Source organism: Magnolia sinica, chromosome 1 (genome assembly GCF_029962835.1).
Source record: "Magnolia sinica isolate HGM2019 chromosome 1, MsV1, whole genome shotgun sequence".
In the NCBI taxonomy this organism is placed as follows: domain Eukaryota; kingdom Viridiplantae; phylum Streptophyta; class Magnoliopsida; order Magnoliales; family Magnoliaceae; genus Magnolia; species Magnolia sinica.
This window is the reverse complement of record NC_080573.1, coordinates 49,890,860-49,918,505: the sequence shown is the minus strand read 5'-3', so window position 1 is coordinate 49,918,505 and position 27,646 is coordinate 49,890,860. Positions and strand designations below refer to the sequence as shown.

The window sequence follows — 27,646 nt, the reverse complement described above, 5'->3', positions numbered from 1 at the left end:
CGAGCTGTCGGCCTACGCTGGGGTGACGAGCCTCCCCGTAGTAACCAGTGAGCAACCAAGTCTCGGGAGCCAGGTATGGTGGAATGAGACATTGTGTCTGTGCCATCGGCCTAAGCTGGGGTGACGAGCTTCCCCTTAGTAACCAGTGAGCACAGGAGGTGACAGGTTCTTGTTCGAACGACCCCCGTCAAATTATCCTACCGATGGTTCCATACCAGAGTACCGTTCGAATGACCCAGACATGAATGAAATTGGGTGACGAGCCCTTCCCTATGGTGATTTGGTGAGTGACAAGCCCGCATCTCGAAACTGAGTGACCATACTCGGTGTTTGGGTGACGACCCATACTGAGTTGATCCTCTTACCTTTGGGTATCATGCATTACCTTTGGAATTATTAATTTGTGTGACAGGTGGATGATATCTAAATTTGGATCAGAGATTGCAGGCTTAGAGCCGCTACGGCCGCCTTGGGCCAAGTAATCTGGATAAGGCCATTGATTAAATGGAGGTGTTTCAGATTTTTCAATCTTGTTAAATGAACAGACTTAATTAAAGACTTGGCTAATATGAATATTCATGGCATTGCATTAGCATAGGTTAGCGACTCGGCAGTTGAGGTCGCATGGAGGGAGTGTTGGGTATTGCAAACGTAAGATGATGTAACATACATATGCATTAAAAAGAGTAGCTATGAAATTTATGTTTGATGCTTTTCATTAACTGCACCTATGGAATTGATAACATGTGTAACTTATTGCTAATGGAATCTACTGAGTTTATCACTCTCTCACTTTGGGACGGTGTTTTAAAACACCAACTAGACACCTTCATAGATGTAGGTACTAGGAATCTGATGTGCTGGACGAGGCATCCATAGACTCGGAGGAGGAGCTCTCCTATTTCTAGCTCCTAGGTGGGCCACTGTAGTTGCCTTAGCACTACACCAAAATCCCTCTTTAGGAACGGTTAGAAACCGTTCCTAAACCATTCAGAACAATTTTCAACCGTGGCTAAATAGGATCTTGCAAAAAATTAGGGACAGTTTAAAACCGTTCCTAAAAGAGGGCATCACAAATAAACGGTTGAAAACCATCGCAAATTTTCAATTTCCACCCCAATTTCTAATTTTTGGGAACAGTATTTTTGCTGCTAGTAATGGGTCACTCCTGGAAATACGATAGAAGAAAGCAGAAAATAAATTAGGAGCGAGGAAACCGACACGTCATGCACATGGTCCGCATTGATTAGGCTCCCACATATCAGAACAATCAAATATATGCAGCATAAAATCAAGTGTATCTAACAAAAATAGTTGTTCTTACAATTAAAAAAAGTGGACCAGAGGGCAAAAAATAACATAATCAAAGAATGCAAGTAAATGGCTGACCTTGGTCTTACAAGTTCTTTGAGAAATCTACCACTTCATTTTGGTGTTACAGAGCTTCAACCAGCAACTCTTTTATGAGACGGTTCAACCCTAACAAATTAAGCAAAAGGGATACATATAAGTTATACCATATTGAAAATTAAAAGAGTAATTCTAGTAGTAAAGAGTCGAGCCCTTGAAAATGGAAAATTAAACTTTTCCTAATTGAGATAAAAAGGAACTAAAGATTATCAAGTTCTGGATACTAGGGAAGTTAAGAAGAAGAAGAAGAAGAAGAAGATAATGACAGTTCTGGAAAATATATAATGAGATGCCCATCCATTCAGTTGCTGGAGGAGGTTCTGCAGTCATGGATCAACCTTCTCTAGTCATGGCATATCATGTCACAATATGGGGAAAAGAATGTAAACCAAATAGCAGGTGTCGAAAAATAAAAAGATAAAAGATTAAAATTAAAAAAAAATAAAAAAAATTTAAAAGAAGAAGAAGAAGAAGAAGAAGGAGATGGCAAAGCAAATATTTCATAATTCCATTAATTTTTTGAAGTGCTATGAGGCATTGTGAAAAGCAAGGAACTGCAACAAAAAGAAAAAGAGGAAGGTATGGAAAAGATACATTTACAAGTGGAGACTGCAAGCTTTACAAACACGCTACTCGTCAACATCCACATAGGGACTAACAGAGCCTGCTATCAGAAATATAAACTTAAATTATCAAGATTTATTTTTCATGAATTATAGTGGTAAATAAATAAATAAAAAAACATTCTTAATTCAAATGCACCAACGGCCAAATTCAATGGATGCCCAATGCCTTTAGGGTAAGTGAACCGTCTGATCTGCTTCTACATAGTCAAAAGATTGGAGGATGATATCGGCCAGGGATTTTTATGGTTGTGGGAAGTGATTTGATACTCTGGCTGAGTGTGATGGTTAATGCTCAAGGCACTGTAATTGTAGAGGTGGCATATAGCAACTCACCATAAACGGAACATCCTTCAAAATCTAGACTTACTTAACTATCCTACTATTTAATTAATAAAAATTCCTATGTTCAATTACACCATTGGCAATTGTCATCTTTATGGTTCATTAAATATTCACCAATCAGTCAATTAAAAATTCAAATCATAAAGGAAGCATGCATTAATTAATCAAAATGTCCAAGGCATGTGGCCCACTATAGATAGACCATCGCGGAAAATTCAGATTTATTTAACTATTTTACCTCTCCATTATTAAGCATTTGGATGTTCAATTTAGACCATTGACGGTTTTCATTCTCACCATTCATTGATTAAAATGGATGGTTAAGAAATAAGATACAACAACAATCCACATTGAATGGAGAAAAAGGTGAAAGTTTGAAGTGTTAGGAGGCCAGATCCAATATAAAGCTTTCTATATTCATATTAATGTACAAAATGCATCTAATTGAATCTAAGTCATCTAAGAACATTTAAAGTGTATTTACATAGGGACTTAGGTTCACATCGTGTATTTAGAAGCAGTAAAATGCACTTATATGGACATGAATGCATGTAGATAGGGATTTTTTATTTTTTTATTTTAATGTTAACTTCAACATACAAAGCTTTGTATTGGATATAGGCTCTATACAAACATATGGATCAGTCCAACTGGACCTACACTTCTGCAGACTTTGGATATAGGCTCTATATTCTCAGCTGCAATCCATTTATGCCTTTCAAGTAATTTATCTACCTTCAGGGAGCAATCTTTCCTCCAGGAACGCATGCTCTTGAATGTCTACATCAGCAAGTCAGGGAGTCATACCACTGTCTTGCTGCTGCCTTGAAACTATGAAGGCAGCTCCAATTCCTACCAAAAATAAAATAAAAAGAAAAAGAAAAAAAAATAACTTCAAAAATAAAAGCTAGATCTTTGAAAATTAATTCCTGCCAAAAGAATGGAATTGATGGAATCTGGTGAAACCTTCTTGTTTTTTAGCAACTTCCTCATTGATGACATGAACATCCCCTGCCAAGTTGTAATTTGGGGTTGGAATCATTTTATTTATCCATCCATTGATAGCCACCAACTGAATGGTTGGAATCATTCTGTCAGATTGGTATTTGGGGTATGCTCCATTCCCAATTGGGCCAATCTGTATTGATGCAATATTGCCAAGAATGTATCCATACTTAATTGACTATTCAAGTATACACAGTAATCTGTGGAGGAAAAATAAGCAGTTCTAATAACTGCAAGGTCACCCACCTGTCTAATGATGTCATTGAGACCGGGACAGAGCCCTCCACAAGTAACAATTCCAGCTTATACTTCTTCAGGCTCAAAGTATATTTGCTTACGTGGTCCAGCACGGTGGACCCTAGTGTAAGATGAGAATCACTAATCAATAGCAGAGCAGAACATAAGACTAACCAAAACAATATATGATATCATAAATTTCAGTGAGAATGCTCCACCATTCTACCTAATCAAAACAAAAGGGCAGTTCACTACACGTTGTATGGTGCTAAACCATTCACAGAAAGCATAGTTTAAAAGCCCGAAAACTCGACTCCATTTGATGTTCATTCGGGTCAGATCAACTCAGTATTTAATTATTATAAACTATTATATTCATAATTATAAATAATATTTTAAATAGAGTTTAATATAACTATTATAAAATAAGAAATCTAACAACATTAAAGGGTGTTATCTATCTGTCACAGTGGTCATGAGTTCAATTTTCGTCCCCTGTGTATTTTTAGTTTCCAATAACCTCCACAGCCGAGTGACTCAGCTCGAAACCTCACCTAACTGAGTTGGCTCAGCTAAGTTACCGGTCAAGTCAGCGAGTCTTAGAACTATGATGGGTTGATAGTTTCATAATTTTCCAAGATAAGGTCATTAGCAAATTCTGTAAAAACCAAAGACGATCATTTTGCATTAAAAAAACGAGACTATTTATATTGGTAATTAGTTACTGAACAAAAAGATAATTACAAAGCGATGCTAACAGAACTGGCGGGTGATTGCTTAAGACACCAATATGAAGCTAAAGGACAGTGTCATGAGGCGAAAAAAGAACAATACCATTGCTCCACCCAGCTGCAATCAGGATCGATGCACTCAGCTCCAGCAGAAGTTGGAGAAGAGAACTTTATAACCTGATGCAGACATGTGCTTAGACATTTTTGATACATTCAACTCGAAGCTATTTTTTTCAAATAGATGTTTCCTCTACTCACAGCATGTTCAATGCACTTATCAGATACCCCAACGCTAATAAGGTTTATGTAGAGCTTTTAAATTGGGATAAGATTGCATGGAGTTGAATTTGCATATCCGAAAGTAGAAGAAAGTTGTTAGAATATGGGCAAGAAAAACCACTAGGGGTCAACCCCATGTAAATAGCTTACTAAGAGATTAGAGGTCTTAGAATCCACGTACGTTGGAGTCTTGGATGCTGATAAGTGTATAGTTACTGGAGACACAGTTACACAGTGGCAAACATGATGGCTTTTATTCGGATTCACGGCATCCACACATTCTTTTCTGTTTTTGATAGGTAAGCACACACAAGTGTGGCTCTCAATTAGCCGGGCCTAAGCTTAAAATCTAAGCTTTCTTATTGATCAAGCCAGGCATAAGCTGTGTATAGGAGCCCATCAGCTCGGCCTTATTAGAATTGGAGGGCATTTTTGTTATACATCATGCATGAGAATGAAAAAGAATATATAAAAGAAGTGGGAGATCCATAGAGGTTTATGGATATATAAAAGAAGTGAAATGCCCAATTGTACTTGGATATCCTATACTCTAACATAAACCATCTGGAATAGTCTAACTATGATGTTCACAGCAAGGTCCCAAAGAAGTATCAGGTCGATGCTTTTAGGACAGTTGTTTATTTGATTAACAGAGTACCATCAGTCAAACTAGGAATGAAGTCTCCATATGGGTTGATGTTCAATAAATTGCCAGATTATTCAGCCCTAAGGGTATCTGGATCTCAGTGTTTCCCTCTCCTTCGGTCGCAGACAATAAATAAATTCAGTCTCCAATCTCTGCCCTATGCTTTTTTAGGATATTGTATACAACATAAGGATCACATATTCCTTTATCACTTCATAGTCTGTGTACATCTCTAGGCATGTGATCTGCAGGAGCCTCAAATGTGCAACATTGTCCATTTGCATATAAGCCATATGTGACACAAGATCGCTCCCTATTCCAATGCATTTGACAAACAACATACAACTCCCTATTCCAACGCATTTGACAAACAACATACAGGACAGTAGAATAGCTATTCCTGTTATCATCATCGTCATCATCCAAGCCTTACCCCAACTAGTCCAAGATCATTTGCTATTTAGGATGTTTGACAAACAACATACAAGACAGTAGAATAGCTATTCCTGTTATCATCATCCTCATCATCCAAGCCTTACCCCAACTACTTGGGGTCAGCGACACAAATCCTGTTCTGCCATTCCACTTTGTCGGGGACCATATCCTCAATTAATTTTGTGACATCTTATGATGTTAAAATTTTAGAATCACACTTTGACATCTTATGATGTGATTTTCCAGATCAAGAATGTGGCAGCATTGCAGCATCCATGATTGTGTGAGTTGTATGTGTGCGTGGTGCCTGCCAAATCCGTTTTTGAGTCCCTGATCCTCTCATTACCATCCATGCAATTTAGCCACTAGAACCGCAAACATTGACTATTTAATGGATTTGGACGCAACATCAAAGATACCTGGAACACGTGTACGTGGAAAGTGCACCAAAAGAGTTTCAAGATCGGTACTTATTTAGTCGGCTTAGAACTTCTTTTCTCCTGCCTTCCAATTCCTCCTTCATATCAGAAAGAGACTCGAACTGAGGAGCATACGAAACCTGTAGTTGATTCCCGAGAAAAATAAATTCATCTAATTTCCTCTTTGCAAACCTGCAAAAAACAGGCCACATACTCAAATACACCATGCTGTGGCCCTACATTCACAGTTGAATACTCTAATGGCCACATAATGGAAATTATGAAATACAAATCTAATGCTTTTCATGGATGCATCCTGTTTTTCCATTTCTAGTATTGATCCACACACTATATGGGTAATTACCATTCTCATTCTATATGGGCATGAAAGCATGGATTGACCACAAAATCCAAACATCTTGTCTCTTCAATGAGTTATCTATGAATGATGAAAATAACAATACTGCCTCGAAAAGGAACAGGTATATATAGTCCATATAGAAAATAATCATATAAAAAGGACAAACAAATAAATACCAGTAGAAGTAAACCTAAAAAATTTCTCCAGAGCTCGGAGTTGTCCTAGCCCCACACTCACCTTGCAAGTTTGTAGAACATCTAGATGAAGCATAAGGTGGCTTCTGCCCTATATAGAAAGTAGGAACGGTTTAAATTTACAAAAAAAATAAAAAATAAAAAATGTGACAATTGAACATACATATGGGGGACTGTGTTGTTAGTTGACTCACCTGGTTTTTGGATATGCTCGATGCACTCCTGACCTGAGGGGAGCTCATTCTAGACTAAGCGGGGCTACAAATGGTAAGGGAGACGTAATCAGCTCAATCTAGAGAAAGACTCTGAGGTTATGATAGGCTGGCTCCTCTCATTTTTGTCGCAAAGGTCCTGCCCGAATTGTATTTCCTATGTATAGTTGCCTCAGAGATTGAATATATAAACGAATTTTGGGAAAAAAAATATCGATCTATCAAAACTTTTTCATTTTTCAAAGATAACAACTAAAGAAATCATGGTTTTTTGGCTGCAAAATATGATTTTTTGAGGTCCTATTCAAAATTTTCTTACCCAAAATTTGGGCATCCATGCAACCTCCTTCCTCCCATCATTCTCAACCTCCAAACCAAGCGTACCAGAATTGCCAGAGCTTTGTTGGAAAACAGAAAGTCCAAAGAGACCCAATGGGACTTTAAAGAAATGAGATTACTATTTTAAACAAGCCAATTTTAAAAATCTTGCACCCGAAGTAGAAGACAATTCAAGAGTTTGCGTCAGTGTGTAGAAGAACACCATGGGGTTGCATTTATAGACACTAACCTATGCACTTTACTCGTCAACTAAACTCAAAATTTCATCCAGTTCATTCGACTCGATTGGATTCCAGCAAGGACTCAAATTTTATACTGAATTCCAGCAAGTTTAGTTTACTCGTCAAGTGAACTCAATTCGTTCCACTTCTTTTTGTCAAATAACTGTTCAGTTTGTTGTTTGCAAATAGAAGGTTGAGATGAAAAATAAAGAAATGGACTACATTCAACTGAGCGAAGTCCCAAGATTGGTGGCTAGGGTCTTCCATTCTGCAAGGGGCGTGCTCCATCCTTGTTGGGCACAAGCTGCACACTGACCAGTGGTGTAGATTTAACAAACCATCGACCCATCATATCAAATTCCTCTTAGGAATTTCATCGAACACTCCACATGTACACCCAATCACTTCGCATTTTGCACAAAAATTCAACAGCCTGGTCTATACAAATGGGGCGCAAGAGATTATACATCAACGTGTTCTGCAGTGGCCAACTTTCTGTCCTGGCATAGGAATCCGATTCCTCATCAGATCCATCAATTCCTAAAGGGAATGAAAAAAAAAAAATCAATTTCAAATACCCGTACATGTGAAATCATCATTTCACAAACTTTTCTATATCAAGGAACTGGGTGCGGATGTTGACGGGGTTTTAACAGGGATGGGTTTGAAGTTTTAGAAGGAGATGGGAGGGAGATTGGGATTTTGACAGGGGCTGGGTGGGAGGCGTGCTTGGCGAGTTCGCCAGGGAGGACGAGATGAACGGACGTCTGGATCTCCCTTGACATGATGGGGGGTTTCTTGTTGTAGCAGGCCAGCCTTGAAGATTCTCCGGTCGATCCTCCTTCCTTTGAAGCCTCCTCTCTGCTTTTGGCTTCTTTTCTGCAGGAGCTTTCTTTGCCTTTTTCTCTTCCGTCGGCTTCTCTGCGGCGGGCTTCTTCTCGGCCTTGGGTGCCATTGGAGAGAAACTTAAGATACTGAATTTGAAGAAGGGTTTGGGAGACTAGAGGTGAGCGATTGGAATGAGAAGAAAAAGAAGAGAGATAACAGGTGCATGCGGACTTATAGCCAGTCCATTTCTAGCTGGCCCAGACGCGGTTTTGATTATGGAGGTTCGAGCGCAAGGATGCTAGGTGGGGCCCACCGAAAGTTTTGTGAGAAATCCACCCCGTCCATCCATTTTACGATCTTATTTTAGGATGCCGGACCAGAATGAGATGTATCCAACACTCAAGTTAGCCACATGAGAGGAAACGATGCCACTTAGTGAACACCATTCAAGTATTCTCATGGCTATAAAAGTTCTGAATTAGGCTCTTCTTTTTTTTTTAGTATTTTTACTTCACGCCATTGGGAATACCTTATAAATAGTTTGGATAGTATAAAAACATCAAGGTGAAGCCAAGAAAGGTTTCAACGGTGGAAATTTCTTTCTACAAAATTTCCTCTAGTGTGACCCATTTGAGTATTACATCCACCTCATTTTTGGTTTCACGCCCTAAAATGAGCTCGAAAAAGGGATGGACAGAATGGATTTCTCACATACATTGCTGTGGACCCCACCTAACATCCTTGTACAATAACTTCCTACTAAAGATTTGGCAGGATATGCGCTCCACGTGTAGGAATAGGTATGGTTGAAGACCGTTTCTAATTAGGAATGGCTTAAAACCATTCCTAAACCAAAAGTGGCTGTTCCTAATTAGCGATTTTAGTGTAGTGTAGGGCTAGCAATGGGGTCATAGGGTAGGGTTATTTTTGTATATTTTTGCACATTTGTATTTTTTAGAACTGTAAACTTTTCTCAGTTGTAGTCATGTACTTTGGATGGACATATTTCACTTGTCAACTGATTTACTTGCATTAAAATTTATGTTTATTTCAAGGTACATCGCATAGTATATTTTAATTTTACGAACTGCTCAAATGCTAGGTGAAGTGAATTGTAAAATCCCGTTTCCGCAAAGCATAAGTGGCACCTGGGAAATTCGAGAACCGAGTATCACTCGGTCCTCGAAAATTCGGGGTGTTACAATATTTCTATTAAGTTTAATAAAGGGACAAAAATGGGTCTATGTTTGATAAATCGGGACCATATGTGCGCTGCTAGACAACAACCAAGTAAATTTGATGCCACAAATGATTGGACTGTTAGATATTACGAAATTTGGCCCTGAGTTAGCTCATATTGTAGTTCATATCATTACCAAGTTTCAACTTACATCTTAGCATGATTGATTTTATACAACTTTTATAAGTTGTTGTCTAGATATAGAAACGAGATTACATGTGAAGGGTGTGGATATAATGTTCATCATGGTGAGCCATACTGACATGTGCCACCTTGTTGACCATCAGGCCAACCATACATGCAAATAGGGGCTTTACACCAGCGGACCTCACATACATCAATAAATTATTAAATGAATAAAGAGGAGGATGAGGATGATGGAAGGAGGGGTGTAGACACACCTCGAATGGATGGACGGCTGAATGATGATGAGTGGTCCACTCCCTCTAGGTTTGATGGTGGGCCATACATTGGCCCCACTCTCTCTTAAAATCTCAGAAATTTCTAAGTGTTCCAAAAGTATGAGTGTAAGAGTACTCCTATTCTTTTATAGAGAATGGGGTTGAGGTGGCAAGATGATGTGACAAATTTATGGGGTCTCATTGGTGCTAAAAGTGAGGTGGAAGGTGATGTATGCTATGGGTAGTTGATGGATAAGGTGGATGGTGCTAAGCATGCATTGGCCAAGGTGGAAGAAATCTAGGAATACATTGGCTAGTGGATGAATAAAGATTGTAGGTTGTAGGTGATGTATGGTGGATGATGGAGTGGAATGTTGTAATTGGTTGTTTCAAGTGATGTACCACAAAACAAGACATGCATTGGATACATGTGTAGGATAAGGTGGGACATGGGCCATGATTAGTTTCTAAGCCACGGGGAAAGGGCTAATAATGGATTTTTGGGTAGAACCAATTTTTATCTCATAGTGCGTTGTCTTATATGTGCTAGCTCTTCATTTGTCATGTAGTGATTGTTCTATCTTATGATAATTTTCATGTTCTAAAAAGTGGGCTTTAGGCCCACATGGGTTCAACTCCAATGGGCCTATCATAGTAAATGTTGCTTATGTTACAAGATACGTAGTTTGGGCACCCGCTCTTTAATAAGATATTACGGTGTATGACAGTTCCCGATAGGTTAAGTTGCAAATTATTATACAAAGTTGGTTAGAGATCTTTTATTTTATTTTATTTTTTGATAAATTTTGTTAATAATTGGTTGGATGATGAATGTATTTGTGAATTTGAATGAAAATAAATAACTTATAATATGTGTGTGCTATCAATGGAGAATACCTTGCTTAGGGGGACATGATATTCTTGTAGCTTATGGTATGGTGCCCCAATATTGGTTGTATGTTACTAGTATATAGTATATATTTAAGTTCCTATCTTTAGTAAATGAAGAGTTTCCTATATCCTTCCAACCACAAAAAATAAATTTTTTGCTCATCTTTCTTCAAAGGCTCTTTAACCCTATTGCTGGCTTGCCCACTTAAGACACCCACATTGCCCAATTTGATCACGACCTCTGAGAATTTCCATCGAAAAGCTTTCGGATTGTTTGTGAATCTCACTAACATGTTGTTTGTGACACTGGTGAATGCTAGTTCTTGGTCTAACTAAAGAACAACCCTTCTGTTGAGTATGGATGGTAGAATGAATTGTTTAGAAGGAATGGTGTCTTGGTCACTTGATTGATGAATACCTTCGGATCAGAGATTATGTTGAAAATTGGTGAGGTGGGAAACGTGCATTTCTTCTTTAAAGTATTGAGCGTGGCACTGTCCATATCAAGATCAAGGAATTTGGTGCCTTTGAAGCAGTATAAACGGTCACTGAAGAAGAAGCAGTGACAGAATCCAACATTGTGACCGCCTGAAATATAAATTGTCTGACTGCAATATTAGATCATTAGTGATTGAAACAACAACGTTCATATTGAAAAATAAGAGTGTAAAAGGGATAAATGGATGGTGATGATGATATTTTAAAGGTGAGTTTGTAAGTTCGATGGTGCAAATGCACCGTCTTGTAATTATGGTTGGTGAGAACATCTCCTCGGCCATATACATTGGATGTGTTCCATTGAAGAGCCCTTTCCTCCATTTCAACTACAAAGCATCTTCTTGTGAATTGGCTGCTTTCTCGACTTATTGGTTAAGCTCGATAATGCTTCTAAGTTCAGAGTCGGTAGAAACTGTAGACCAACAATCTTCGTGGTTGTAGGTGCGATGGAAGAAGGCCAAAAGTATTCAATGGCACTGCTGGTCCTTTGCTCACTGTATCGTGCTTTTGGAAATGTAGTAGCCCAACGTAAAAATCCATCTATTGGGGCTTCTTCGGCGTACTCTCCTTGGCATTATTTTACGACATAACTAGGAATTTATTTCCCATGAACATTTAATGAATTGGAAAGAGCACACATGCATCCACATCGGCTTCCACTTTGGTATTATAAAAAAATGGAGGATGATCAAGGAATCATACGCTTGGGTTGTAGCTAAAATAGAGAACACTAATTCTATTGACTTCTTTCAGTTCCCACTCACTAGCTTTCTTGAAGACACGGAGATTATCGATGACGATTTAACCTCCTCTAGCAAACATACATTTCTCATATGCATTAGATTTAGCACTCTCCCATTAAGAGAATGTAGTAAATTCTATCGTGAACCGTATTATTCAAGTAGATTCGCTCGCCAATTTGGTTTTAACCAAATGATACTAGAAATTGGTAGCATTGTTACAAGGACAATAAGGAGCTATGGCATTGGGTCATATAACTGGGCATTGTTGTGGAGGCAACTCCTGACTGTAAATACAGGATCACATTTCATGATTCCACGCTATAATAATCTAGTTCATACTTCATATTTCTAGATGCGTTGGTGGACTCATCAACACTTTCTAGTGCGTAGTTTTTGCCTAGTTGACTGCCATAAATGGATTCTCCCATCGTGAGTGAGGAATTATATGACGGATCAGGGATTAGGTTATATCGAAGAGAGAGACCATCTCTCTAGTCCTGGTCAAGTTTGCCTAAAGATTTCTTTAGAAGAACCTACTTGCGAGATAAAACCTATTGACATTCTTAAGGCGTGGATAGCATTCGACACTTTCCTGTATGATTCACATAAATCAAGAGGAAATCCAGATACATATTCTACGGTGCAATCATCATGACGAAGTCCTTCATCACTAACAATTAATCCGCATGTGCAATTTTGGTCCCCTCCACCATTACAGGTTCTTCGAGATGACTTTACTTTAGTGACAGGATCAAGGACATTAGAAAGAGATCATCATGCTCTTTAGAAACGTAAACGGGTGACAATTGAAGAGCCCTTTGAGGAAGAATCTTCTTAAGAAGGTAATAATGAAGAATTGTTTGCTCATGGCGGCCCTATTCCTGCATCTGTTCCCCTTGAGATGGAGGATCTGCCTATATCAGTTTTCACATCTTCTGCTCCTGCAGCAGGTATATATAGTATTTATTTTTTATTTTTTATTTTTGCAAATAATATTATTTCTTCTCTGCCTTTATATGTTTTCTACTTCTTCTTCTTCTTCTTCTTCTTCTTTTTTGCACTCAAATCGTTAAGTGGCCTGGCAAGCTCTAGTACGATGATCCTAGTATCAGATACACTTTTATTAAAAGAAATTCCTGAATATAAATTGATGATGGTCCAAAATGTTTTATCAGTTATAACTCGTATGTTTCAAGACCAAGGGCAATGACCTCTTCTTAATGATGCTTTATCAATTCTAGATAATTCTGCTCAGTTGGTTGGAATTAATAGTACACCACTTCATGACTCCTTGATTAATTTATGTGCTTCCTTGCGACAACTTGAATCAACTCGCAACGCAATCATTGATCCGGATATCGTTAACCATCAGAAAATATTGCTGCTTCTCAAAGATAAAATATCTAGAATTTTAGTGATCATTTCTAATTGTGATAAAGAGAATGATTCCCTTCAAGAGCAATTGAAGATTTCTGAGCAAAAGATAACAACTATTGATGAGAAAATGATTATTCTTAAAGCTCAAAACTAGGAAGAAGAATTGAAAATAAAGAAGATTAAAGATATTATCGTGGAGAATAGTAATATCACTAATTTCGAAAGGTTAGAGCTTTCTCTTAACAAAGCGTTTGTTCTTCATTGGAGTGAGAATTGGTGAACTCTCCTGATCAGGCTAAGCTTATTATTGATGATAAGCTCAATGCTGCTGTTGCTCAGATTCCATTTAAGCAGATTTTGCAAAAGTTTATGTCTGCCTTGGGCATTTTTTTGATATATAATTGCAGACATTTGTATTTTACTACGTACTTCTCGTAATTGAGAGATGTGATGTAGTGAGCATATATTTATGAATGGTAAGCTTCTTGTATGCAATTTCATACTTTAACTGCATATTCCAATTCCATAATTTGGAGACATATCATGGTATCATGGTAATGGCATAATTCTGTGTTTGTTAGCATGCACTACATAGTATTTTTTAATGGGTGGAACTATCTTAGAGTCTAGTTAGTATTCATAAGGCGCCACATACAGTTTAAGCTCTTGAGTAGTTGGAGTAATCACAAATTTTTAGGCTCTTGAGTAATTGGAGCATACTCAGTTTTTTAGGCTCTTGAGTAGTTGGAGTAGGTGAACTTATGCAAATGGTCTCTGTAACTCTTAATCGCTGAACCACCATAGCTCGAGGAGTTTACAAATCGCGACCCATCAGAGGGGCCCAGTGAAGCTACCTGGGCACTGTACTTGGTAGGTTTTACGCACGAGGTTGGTCGCAATAACTCTCTAGAGTTCACGGGGCTCACAAGGCTACGTGTTTGGATACCAAATCCAAGGCTGCCAGTCCATCGATGAGAGGGGAGCTCATCTAGAGGTCGACCCTTTCTCATGCGTTTCTATTGTAATGAAGCCAGGAACATGGGGGATCTTACGCATGGTTGGCCTATCTATGGATGAACCAAAGAGCTCACACTGCAGCCTACTTTTTCTTCGCCTGTATAAACTGACCCATTCATGGAGGGGCATTTTCTCCCACCCATCCCCATGGCGTTACCAGAGAATTATACAGATGGCATAAGTCTCATATATGGTTGGCCTTCATGGACTTTTGGCCGCTTGGGGCTTTTAACTACTGGCTCTCTTTGTTGCCTACATGGGTCTAAGCATGTGATTGCCTTCGCCAGCTTTTTAGGGCCATTGGCTTTCACTACTACCCGCATAATATTTGGTAAATTGACACCATAATATAGGTCTTACACATGGTTGGCCTGTTTTGGGTGCTCACCGCTTCCGTAAATGATAGATCTCCATCGCTGATAATATAGGGCTTATGCATGGTTGGCCTACTTGGGCTCTCACTGCCATCGTAAATGATAAATAGCCATTGCTGATAATATAGGTTTATGTGTGGTTGGCCTACTTGTGCGCTCATCGCTGTCGTAAATGATAAATCGCCATTGCTGATAATATAGGGCTTACCCGTGGTTGGCTACTTGGGTGCTCATCGCTGCCGTAAATGATAAATCGTCATTGTTGATAATATAGGGCTTACCTGTGGTTGGCTTACTTGGGCGCTCAATGCTGTCGTAAATGATAAATCGTTGTTGTTGATAATATAGGGCTTATGCATAGTTGGCCTACTTGGCCGCTCACCACTGCCGTAAATGATAAATCGCTAATATAATCAATCCGGTTTGGCGCAATCAGCGATGGTCAATATTGATTGATAATTGGCGACATCATTAATGAAAATAATAGGTGATGATATCCATTCGACGATTTTATTATTTTGACGATGGCCGGTGTTAATAATAGTTCGTTTCAGTGATAATGGGCAATGATCTATAATAATTTGTGATAATGGTGATAATTCGACGATGATTCGATAATCAACGATGCTTTGTTATGCATATAAGGGTGGTAAATCTCTCGGCGGTTTAAAAGTCATTTACTAACTGTTAATATTCATATCACCATTATTATCGCATATCTTTTGATAGTCGTTTTATCATCAATTATTAACTGAAAAGGCCCTTGTAGAGCTTTAGGAGTATGGAGCTTCAGGAAAAATAATATGTTCTTGAATCCGTTCTTTATTTGAAACAATATCTGGAGAATACACCTACTTTACAGCGAGCTCCTTGTAGTTATGGAGCTATACTTGTCTTGCCCCCTTTTGATTGGGACAGATTCTCTTGATAATCTTTTACAATTAAATCTCTTAAGGATGATATTTCTTAATGAATCGAGCGTTAATAGGTATTCTGATACCTTGTTGAAATGAAGAGCTAGCAATGTCCTAGAGGGGGGTGAATAGGACAAAGCTAAATAATTGAAATAAATGGGGAATATATAAAGATTACAAAAATCTCAATCACTTGAGTATTGAAACCTTGATTCCAAATAATTTGTAGGATAACCTTCACCTAAAATATTAGGCAGGACAATCTTATTTCACGAATGTCTTTAAAATCAATCTTTCAAACTAGCAAGAGTATATAAAAGGATTATAACATTCACCACAAGAATAAAATAATAAATAACATCTAATCAGCAAAAAAAATAAAGCATTTACCTACTATACTCCCAAAATTATTACTCTCGTAATTTTGGTTTTCACTATAAAAAGGTTTTCACAGGGTCACCTTAACAACCTGATACAATTCCTTATAATTTTGATGGGCTATCACAATAAAACCCCCTTTTGTGATTTTCACAGGCTATCACAAATAGAAACCCCTCTGAGATTTTTATAGGCTATCTCAGACAAAATCTCACTGAGATTTTCATACGCTATCTCAGAAAAACGTAAATAAGAAAATGGTAAATGTAGTTATCTTCAAATGTAGAAGACATGGCAGAAGCTCGAAGCAGAATGACTTCTTTCTTAAACGTTGATGTCGCAGTGTTCAATTAGATAGAAAGATTCTAGGGTTCTATGGATTTTAAAAATGGAAAACCCAAATACTACTTGATTCAATTCTCTTAAATTTTAAAGAAGAGTATAGTTTACCCTCTCAGAATAAGATTAAAATGATCTAGAGATAAATGAATTGAATAAGCTATAAAATAAATTATATAAATACCACACCGATAGCTTTGTCAAGGACTTGATCTTCTTTTTCTCTTGTAGAAGGATTATATTAATTTTTCATTGTAATCTAGAATGAGAGAAAGCCTTAATTTATAGGCAAAGAGGTTGAATCCTCGGCTAGCCTAAAACTGGCTTTGGCTGGCCGAAGTTCACCGGATGCAGTCCAATGTCTCTCGGATTGCACAGGATAAGATATATCCAAAATGTGGCTAGCCTGAGGAAAAATTTTGCTAGCCGAACATTACAATTCGGCTGGCTGAATTCCCGCAAAATCTAAAGTTTTGTACTGCTGGAATTTCACCCAAACTTTCTCGAGCTAGTCGAATTTCAAGCTTAGGCTAGCCAAACTAAAACTTAGGCTAACTAAATTTACAACAGAATTTGTTATTTTGGTTGGGCTTGAAGTTGGCCTAGCCGAACTAGAAGACGGCTGGCCGAATTCCATAACAAAAACACTTATAAAAACCCAAAATAGAGAATTTTTGAAAGCACCTATTCCTAAGGTCTTTCTAGGGTTATACCACCTGTGTTATAGCAAATATTTAAGTCACATTGTCTTAAAATTTGTCTAGAACTTTGACTTGAATACGAGCGACGATTTCTTTGAGAAGATATGCCGATTTTGTCTTGATCATAAGCTGATCTTGAGCTGATCTTAAGGCATGTAGAGTTGTTATGAATCCATACTTGAGAACTGATCTCGAACCGCTTTTATTTTATTAACTTTTTGTCCCGCTCCAAAATCGAAAACCAGGCTCACAAAATTCTTAATCATTGAATTCAGCGCTGACAGCCTCCATAGTATCCCATTCTAGGCTCCCGACACTCATATGCCAGATTCCGATCCTGGGATCCTACAAGGAGGATTTTTCAGTGTATTTTTTTGAACGATTAATCTGTTTAGGCGGTTACACATTTTATACATGGAATCAACGCATATCGAAGAGACGAACCTGTTCGACATGTCATACATGTGGGGCAACTCCGTCTCTCAGGAAGTCCCGAAAACAACCAGCCCATTAGCATATGTTATGGTCAATCACTCCTTATAACAAGCATGCAAATGATGCGTATGGGCATGAATCATGGTGTATGCCATGCATGATTATCAATCATAACAATGATCGGCGTCACACAATCACAATGGGCTGACACATCACAATGGGCCTCATCTAGTCACAATGGGCCTCATACAATTACAACAGGCCTTGCACAATGGGCCTCATACAATCACAATGGGCCTCATACCATCATAATGGGCCTCATACACTCACAATGGGCCTACAATTCACAATGATCCTACATATCACAATGGGCCTACTTATCACAACAGTCCTACATATCACAACGGGCCTACATAACACAACAGGCCTATATATCAAAGCCACAAGATGGGTTCTAAGTTTTGAGTAGAACTACAGGGTATGGTGGAAAGCATTATTTTCAATGAGGGCCCAATAAGGGGAAAATAGAAATGGGCTTAATAATGGGCTTTAGAGAGTTCGCAACATGGACATTTAACCATCATTGCTCCTAAAGTACAGCCCGCCTTAGATTCTAACTTACAATGGGGAATGAGCTTGACAATGGGCCCTAGGGAGTTTACAATGTGGACATTTAACCACCATTATCTCCTAGAATGTGGCCCGCTATAGAGACTATCTCACAATGGGGCCCATGGCCCTTAAACTAGCTAGAAAAATGGATGGGCATCATAAACATTATCATATACATCATGGTGGGATCAACATCATAATTGGGCCTTGCACAAAGTCTCATATATCACAAAGGGCCTCACATACATCACAATGAGTCTCATCACATCACAATGGGCCTCATCCCATAGGCCTCATATACATCACAATGGGCCTCATCACATAGGCCTTATATACATCACAATGGGCCTCATCCCATAGGTCTTATATACATTACAATGGGTCTCATCACAGGGGACTTGTATACATCGCAATGGGCCTCACCACATAGGCCTTATATACATCACAATGGGCCTCATATAAGGGCCTCACACACATCACATTGGGCCTCATCACATGGGCCTCATATACATCAAAGTGGGCCTCATACAAGGGCCTCACATACATCTCATTGGACCTCATCACATAGAAGGTAAGACCCATACAAGATAGCCCATACTAGATGGCCCACTTAAGTTTTTGAGCCCAATAACACCTGAGAGTTATTTTTCAGAGTTTAGATATTGCATGAAATGCTTTGGGAAGGTGGTGGAGCCCACTGACGTGGCCCCCCATAAATTTTACATCAAACAGATTTTTGTGCAATGTTGGTTCTGGGCCATTTTAGAGTCAGATTCATGATCACGTGGGGCCTACATATGGTGAAAGAGAATAACCACTTGGTAGCTCTATATATGGGCTTTACAAATTATAAGGCAAACCTCATTGGTTGGGTGAGTACAATTTATGGTGATGGCCCAAACATGGGTACTTGGAGAAACTGTGCAGGAAATATAGTGCAGAATTAGTTTTGGCCCAATTTTAAGTATATCCCATGATCACAAGGGACCACATTTCAGTGTGCTGTAAGGTGCCCTTGGTTGTCCTATATATGCACTTTAAAAATTATAAGTTGGGACCAACTGGCTGTGCACACGTAATATTTGGTATAGGGCCAATCATAGGCACTTTGATTTTCTGCACAAATTTTCTACACAACCATGCCTGACCACATTTTGGGATCCACTCCTTGATCATGTGGGGTCTAATTTGGCCCAATTAAAATATTATTTATCTATTCATTAGTGTATGTTAGAGGTTTCAAGTGGTGGCCTACTCAAACCTCCAGTGTGTGGTCCACTACAGAGGCCCAAAGTTGGTACAAAACACATAATCTGACAGTTTTCAGAAATGGAGTCTGTCACAACTTAGGCCCAATTTCCAAACACTTAGGGATCATTTCTGTCGTGCCCTAGACTCGGTGATCGAGCTCACAAGAATTTCGATTGCCGATTCCGGTGCCGATAGCTTCCGTAGTACCCCATTCTCGGCTCTTGGCACCCATACACCAGGTTCCGATCCTGGGATCCTATAAGGAGGATTTTTATAACATAAGTTTGGGTCAAAGAGCATTCCTAAGATTATAACATCATAACCACAAGTAATAACTACAGGAACACTATTCCAAAATCCACTAAGAATTTAAACTTTTACAAGATACACGACTCAAAAGGGAAATACAAGAATTATATAAGGGCAATCTCCAAAAGGTCTACGCACTACACCAAAATCGTCATTTAGGAACGGTTTTAAACCGTTCCTAAATGAGGTTCGCAGAAAAACAGGAACGGTTCAGAACCGTTTTAGGTACTGTATTAAATTTTAGAAATGGAATTTTAGGAACGGTTTTAAACCGTTCTTAATGTTGCCAACGGTCATATTTCAGGATGGAATTTTAGGAACAATTTCAAACCCTAATAAACACACGAAATTATGAAATTTAGGGTAAAGGGAAATAAATTAACAGAGGTTTATTGCATTCCATCAAAATAGAGATTAATCCAAAGAAAAACAACTATAGAGAAACAAAGACTATCCTTTGTGCATCCTATACTTTTAAGAGTTGTTCCACATCAGAAATTAATTTTCGTATCCAATTACTACAATCTTGAAATTTCCATTACGGAAAAATTTACAAAAGTAGGTGATAGGGTTTCTTCAATCTCTTTCCCATCAATCTTCACTCTGGATGCCTTTTGTTATACACACCCCAGCAACTTTACAGGATTCTCCCAACAAACGACAAACACTTGCTACAACTAGAATCCTGCAATTATAATAGCACAAATGTTTGGAGAGTGTGATCAAGCAAAAGGTTAAAGCATGAGACAAATGTACAAGAAAATCAATTTGGATTTATGCTAGGAAGGTCATATATGTGTGTGGATATGCTACCAAACTAAATTGCAATAGCTAGTCAAATAAAACAGAAATGGTCAAATTCTGTCTAAAGCATTCACATTAAGGGGCAGAGCACCATATTGCAATAGCAATACCTTTTAGGTTAGAAGGAACATAACTGCAACTTGAAGGCCACTTCCACATTGTAATATAAGGAAATATCATTACAATTGACTTCCTTCTCAGGTTCCGCTACAGCAGAACCATAGAGCACTATACAAATCACCAAAAATAGCAGGACTAGCCTGACCCTTGGGGCCATCACTGTTCAGATTTCAGATACAATTCACTAAAACAAATCACATATCCATTCCCACTTCCTTTGGGATAAGTCAGATTTTCCAGTCAAGAAAATAACCGGAAAACAAAATTTGTTCTTCTTCATCTACCCACCTCAGCCAGACACATTCACTTAAGCCTAGCCTTCATAAGCACATGAACAATAAAATCAGAGAATTAGAATTGTAGAAATTCATTATCTTCTAGATGTGGATCAACTAATTTTCAAAGTATATGATTATAATTTTAGTACCATGTTTCAAAAGCAATTTAAACTCTTAGTACTGATTGATCCAAGTAAACAAACATAAGAATTCAGCCATACTGCAGCCAACATGAAAATAATCCTTACCCCATGGATGAGTTTGCTCTTTGAAGCAACCTTCAATTTGAGAAAGGCTGGCTTCATGGTTTTCTTTCTCAGATATGGTTTGAGAATGTCCATCACTGGTATGAGCTTGCCTTCCACTCAATGAAAGAACATCCCCCAAAATTCCTTGGTTCGATGGACCTGGAAAGACATTTCAGACTAAAGCATCCATCTTAATGCACAAACACCAAACATAAGCCTGTCCTCATGGTGGCATTGGTAGAAGATTTACCAGGGACTACAATCCTCTCAATAGATCCTGTATGAAAAGCCCACTGAAGAACCCAAAGATTTGTCTGTGGCATTTCTGTTTAGCCTCATTTTCTATTGGAATTTGATAACCTTTTCCGCAAGATTTCTTTCATTTGCTTCAAGCTCCTCTTCTAGGTATATAGCCCAAATTGTGATACTAATGGAAAGGATTTTAAAATGAACACACTGAATTGTAATTAATGCCTGTTGGACAAGTTTCAAAATTTAATATTTAGAGCATCCACCCCAATCCTGTAATTGTACTTGGATAAGAAAGAAGCTCCGAAATTAGCAAATATCAAAACAGAGAAGTAGCAAGCAGTACACAACCACTTTTTTAACCTATGAAATATGCCATAAAAATATAATATGGGAATCCTCTCTGTTGTTTGTCCTTTCCTAAAACTTCCCTCAATATAATTCCAATCAAAATTAGTTGACAAAAGAGTAATTACAAATAAACATTTTTGGAATAGCTTTTTCAAGAAAATGTTGCTTGCATGACCATTATGCAAGAATGTCTCAATTGCTCACTTTAAATCTCGAAGTCTAAAGTATAAGGCTAGGTGTTAAAAGGATCACCTGAGAATTGTCCTATGTCATTTAAGAGAGCTCATCACTTGTAAATGAAAAATGAATCATAATAAAGGGCAATAAAAGATTTTTTAAAAAAATGAAAGAAGTATAAACTTACAGTCCAATAAGTGACGAGCCTTGTGTTGTTATCTCCATAAAGATCTGGGCTGACCTGCTTTTGCATTGTTAACACATTAGGAAATGGGGGGGAAAAAAACAAATACTATATCAAATGACGTCAGAGTTGATAGCTCGCATGGCTTCAGCTATATCATTGTTAACACATTAGGAAATGGGGGAAATGGCTCACCAAATACAAGAATGACCAAACTTTTGGTTATCATGACCCTAGCACTAAATTCTATCATTCTATTAAGTTCTTCACTAGATATTGCTAACTCTAATCCAACTACACATTGAGGTGAAGCATATCTAATTGTTACTGTTTGCAGCTTTCAAAACTAGGCTGTATGATATCGTATACTTTCATGGATCACTAGGATAACTTGAGTTTCATGTAGAAACACGAATCAATGGCTTCCACAACAGAACATAATGACAGATGGTGTAATGCACATAAAATGAATGTAAAAAGTATCCTAGGAAACTTGTCTTTACAAGATGTGAGCGACAAAGATCTTCCAGGCTTGCTTGTGAATTCGGATCCTCATGTCCAAAGGCTCCATTGCAATCAAAACTCACACTATCCTCATTGTGCTGCATAAAGATTGCCCAAAACATTAGAAAAGTGTGACCCGAATCACCAATACACAGAACTGCTCACTATTGTGGATTCTTCCATTTGGGTTTTTATTGAAATTGTGATTTATGATTTTGGATTTTTAGGGCTTTTGTTAAATTGATAGAAGATATCAAATGGGATTTCTTATTCTATGTTGTGGGCCACTGATGTAGAGCGGGTCACGGACAGTTTCATGGCCAAGATGGATCAGAAAAGGCCCGGTCGACGACAGAAGTAATCCGGACCATCGGACCTTAGATCGGGCGTATCTCACAATCCGGAATGAGTTATCTGATGTAAAATATATGATTTTGGGGTAGAACGAGCTACTTTAGCCAACCAACCTAGCTATGCCGGGTTACACAGCCCAGAATTGTGGAAAACCCCTTGATCGATGGTCGTTTCCCTGTTTTAATTCCGTTTTTACTATAAATAGTAAGTTTTAGTTTGATTATAACTCTTCATCCGTCGGGCTTTAGGAGTTGCGCCCAACGTGAAAAGAGCTTAGAACAATTAGGAGAATGGTTTGGTGAAGCCAAATAGGACACTTACTATTTTTGGCCGAAAACCTTGCGCACTAGTAGACATCACGACCGTCTATAAATAGTAAGTTTACTATTTATAGTAAGTCACGGATTCTAGGAGTTTGAGTTGTAGTTTGATTTTGATTTCTTTCCCATTGCTTGGTACCCTTATTTAAAGGGTTGTGAACTCGTTTTTAATTATTCATCAATCAATTTCAAATTTATTAGAATTTATTTCTATTTTCTGCTTTTTTTCCTCGTGGATTCGAGAAGTCTCTATGAGGAGTCCAGAGAAGTTCCGTGGATTCGGAATAGTTAACCTCTTGAGGAAGACGGTGCTCGACCTCACATCCTCCCCTGCGTCAGCCACAATCGTATCAATGTTGAAATGACATCAATCGACATATTGCAATATAATAAAATAAGAAAAATAGAGAAAAAATCAAGGTAATTCAAGACACAGGAAATTCTCGTGATTGGAAGTCACCGAATCAAACAACTACATAGCACAATGTATATTGAATGGTGGATTATTCAAGAAATTCCTATCTCTGTGAGTATATATTAATAACATGCCACATGACAAGTTCAAGTTCTAAGTTCTAAACAAAACCAACCTGTTTCACATTGTCATAAACCATTGACGGGTCGGTGAAATCGATGACCACACTAACTGGTTTCAACTGCCAAAGGAGAAAGAATCTCATCAGAATGAAATACGCAGGGCAGAGTCCGAACTGGCATCCAAAAAGTAAAATTTTAAAACATTTAACATTAGCGACAACAACTTCATGGAAGGTGAGAAACCAGGACAATATCCTTTCAAGATATAAATAATAAGAGGCAACAACAAATAGAGCAGGACTTTTTTTTGGTTAGCACCTTAGTACACACACCCCACTGTTAGCCACAATGCAAATAGAGCAGGACTAGCCACACCCAATTCGACTTGTATCATCCACCATGGAATTTGTTTCTCAATGGAGTAAGCTAAAGGAGAAAGACCATTTATTTCAGTAAACAAACTTCCACTTCATCCTGAAACCAACTGATCCAAGACAAACCTGAACATAATCTAAGCAGCAGTAAGAGTGTGTATGCATTTTCAGCTTTTCTTCACCATCTTTCCCAATTTGTTGACTATCAATGGTGGCAGCTACTGCAGCACTAAATATCTTTGCGCCTTTAGCTGTCTGTAACAAAATGAACAATCAAATAAACACAAGAATAATAACAAAAATAGGGGGGGAAAATATTATTCATCATTTTGGTTTTCAGCATGCTCATATGCTTTTATTAACTAGGAATGGAGAGTGAGGCTACTAATGGAGCAGTCCTCTGCTATAAAATGTCCATCTATTTCCTACCATTTGGTGGGCATGAAGAAGATCCAGTAAGGGCTGGCAAAGCCCAATGTACTTGAAAGGTAACAAGTTTGCTTTTTTGAGGATTATTCCATATATCCTTTTGATCAGTTCATTTCCGAAAAACTATAAGAGCTTGCTGCAACAAATATTTCTTGATAAATGGCATTAGCCATTCTCGATTTCATTAACTGTCTATGCCTACTAACCATTAGTATACCTATTACCAATATAAAGATACAAAAGGAATTGGAGACTGATACTCTCAATCATATGCAATTTAAAAACCATATGCCATATCTTACCTTCATCACACAATAATTTCTTCCTGACTCCCAAATCCAGCGACCTATCACGTATTCCCTGTCGCTATAGAAGGGAAACAAGGAATTAAAATTCACTGTGCCACGCAGTTCAGTTGTCCCTAATATCTCTGCTACCAAAACAAGGAATGGGGAACTCTACTGTTTCATGTATCTAAAAAAAACTAGCAGGCCTGGAAATTGGTTTGTTCAAGAGTGCTGAAAATTAAAAAATGGACTTTAAGAGAAAACAAGGGCTCAAGGATAAAGTCCTTCAAACAGAAAGGCATCCAGAAAGTAGATGCCTGATAATCAAAAACATTTGAGACATGCCACTTATGGAAACAAGCTTGGATGTAATACAGAAAAAGATAACCTAACCAAAATTGAAAGTCAGAAATAATGGTGCTAAACATGAGTCTTTGAGTTACAGAGGTAAACAAGGCAATGTAACTTGAACAACACTCCATACATTTAAAAATTTTCATGTTGGGCGCACATGTCAAAATCCACATTGGCAAACAATAAATGGCAGCATGTTGGATTTTGATGTTTGCCCATTTCTCGGGGTGGGTGGTTGCATTAAAGACAATGGTGGAAATAGCTTGATAGAATTCTCTGCAGCAGCTGGAGTACAAGATTCCCAAATTTACAGAGGCTGCTACACTTCTCCAAATGACTAGATCAGTGATGTCAATAGTTTGATGCCTGTGTCAAGTGTCTAGATCATGAATTCACATATGATTTGTTATTACTTATTGTAGAAAGATAATTACTAGCCAAAAATATATATAAAATGAGAGGCATTTACTGAAGATATTAGAAAAGGCTATAAACAAGATTTCATTTTTAAAAATTGCAAGATCTGAACAGTTGGGTTACACTAAAGATGCCCCAAGTGAAAATCTTACTCTTGGCCAAACCTCCACCTTGATTCTTGGGTCGACACCTTGCACCAGAAATAACAAATAAAAGGATGAATTCCACTAAACAATATCCAACGAATTATTAAAATAAATGTTTGAAATCCTTCTATAAATTTGCACCTAATTGAATATGACAAAGAAAGCAGAACAACAGTCAGAATTCAAACCTCTTTTGAGAAATGAACTCCAAAGCATCCAAAACCAATGAATATAAATATTCCAGTTTCCAATACACCTGAATCGACCTTGAATAAGCAGAATACTGCATAGTGGAAGAAAAAAGGCCCCTCATGATCTAACAGGCTTGTTGAGTAAGCAAAGGAGCAAAATACTGCACAGTGGCTCCAATATGCATGATAGGTCCTTGTGGAATGCCTAAGAAAGTATCTCTGATTTTCTTTATTCAATATCATTTAAGTGAGACGGGCATTAAACAGTTACTGAAAAGGCATTTAACCCTTCATAAGGGCACTTCTGGCAACTTAAATTCCAAACTCCCTTTCTTGCAAGTAGAAAAAAATCCCATGAGCAGAAAATTCACACAGATTTTTAAGAGAAAAAAAAATTTGAAGCGAATTTCCTACCATCCAATTCTCATCCTATGCCAGAACCGCCTGCTTCAACTTACAACAACTATGCCAGAACCCCTTGCATTAGCCTGCATCAATTTTTCCCATCATTCTTGAAGATGCCTACTTTGCCACGTTGAGCACACATCCCTGCACTAAACAGTAAATAAAAGCATTAGAGGATGTAAAGCAAGGCCGCAACTAAAATGTCCAATACTGCAAAAAAAGAACATGCTAATTGTTCTTTCTTTGGTATAGAGTTCGAATCACATGAAGCACAAACAACAAGAAAAAACCAAGTTTCTATTAGTTATTATATCAAACATTTTGTATGCATATCTCCCTTCGGCATTTCATTGAACATTTGGTACACATCACCATTAAACTTCTTTTCTTCAACCTAGGACGTAATAATTTGCAAGCAAATTCAAAGCAGGGTAACCAAATGATTTCAATTTGCAGTGTAACCAAATGATTTCCAAATTGGGAAATATACAACAAACTAATCTCTTCATATGCAGCATCTCTCGAGCTAATAATAGAAATAGAAGAATGGAAATGTTTATTGGTTTCATTTAGTCACCTCATATATTACAGATGCCCCCTTCTGGGTGCCGTCTCCTCCTATAATGTAGACCTGAAATTTGTAATGCATTGACCTTAATAAGAGTACAAAGGTATGATTTCTTTGTAATCCAAAATAAACATAAATGTAATGTACTACTGGCCACAACTAGCCAACTTGGTAAGGTATGATTTCGTTCTCCTTGTAAGTAACATGTTTATTTTGAATTTCTATCCACATCTCTGCCTTCCATTTCCACCTTTACTACTACTAACCATAAAATTGGTGGCACTCTAACTTTTTGGCTGTTACAGAGACAATCATTTGTTGTTTGTCTTTTATTCTTAGTGTCTTGGTGAAAATGGAAAAATGCACGTACAGAATCTGTTGCACAAGAAGCAACATCTTATGAGAAAATTGATGCAGGAAAAAAAATTATGCAAGATATGTGTTGTGAATTTACCAAAGACTAGTTCTTTGTTGATGGCCGAATCTAACCTCAATCTTGCAAAACTTTCACCATCCATTAATATGTTGGCAAGTACTTAGAACAGCTGTTCACAGGACCAACTTGCAACAATTGAAACACCCAC

The 27,646-nt window shown here is 37.9% G+C and overlaps 1 protein-coding gene across 9 annotated transcripts; it reads right to left on the bottom strand.

Annotated features, from left to right (window-relative positions):
• Positions 1–20,139: 20,139 nt before the first annotated feature.
• Positions 20,140–27,140, bottom strand: LOC131248683 (uncharacterized). Of its 9 annotated transcripts, XM_058249091.1 has the most exons (12): positions 27,072–27,136; positions 26,504–26,643; positions 26,087–26,181; positions 25,905–25,942; positions 24,997–25,060; positions 24,392–24,516; positions 23,945–24,010; positions 22,680–22,778; positions 22,180–22,233; positions 21,216–21,374; positions 20,680–21,007; positions 20,140–20,450 (listed from the first exon to the last, which is right to left on the bottom strand). In XM_058249091.1, exons 2-10 carry the CDS (start codon positions 26,515–26,517, stop codon positions 21,333–21,335), a joined length of 597 nt encoding a protein of 198 aa, XP_058105074.1. In that variant the 5' UTR covers positions 26,518–26,643; positions 27,072–27,136; the 3' UTR covers positions 20,140–20,450; positions 20,680–21,007; positions 21,216–21,332. The 9 variants fall into 9 exon arrangements, with proteins under 9 accessions (XP_058105074.1, XP_058105112.1, XP_058105060.1 ...); XM_058249077.1 differs by lacking the exons at positions 20,140–20,450; positions 20,680–21,007; positions 21,216–21,374 and having other exon boundaries at positions 21,696–22,233; positions 26,504–26,638; positions 27,072–27,140; XM_058249072.1 differs by lacking the exons at positions 20,140–20,450; positions 20,680–21,007; positions 21,216–21,374 and having other exon boundaries at positions 21,696–22,233.
• Between the last annotated feature and the right edge of the window lie 506 nt (positions 27,141–27,646).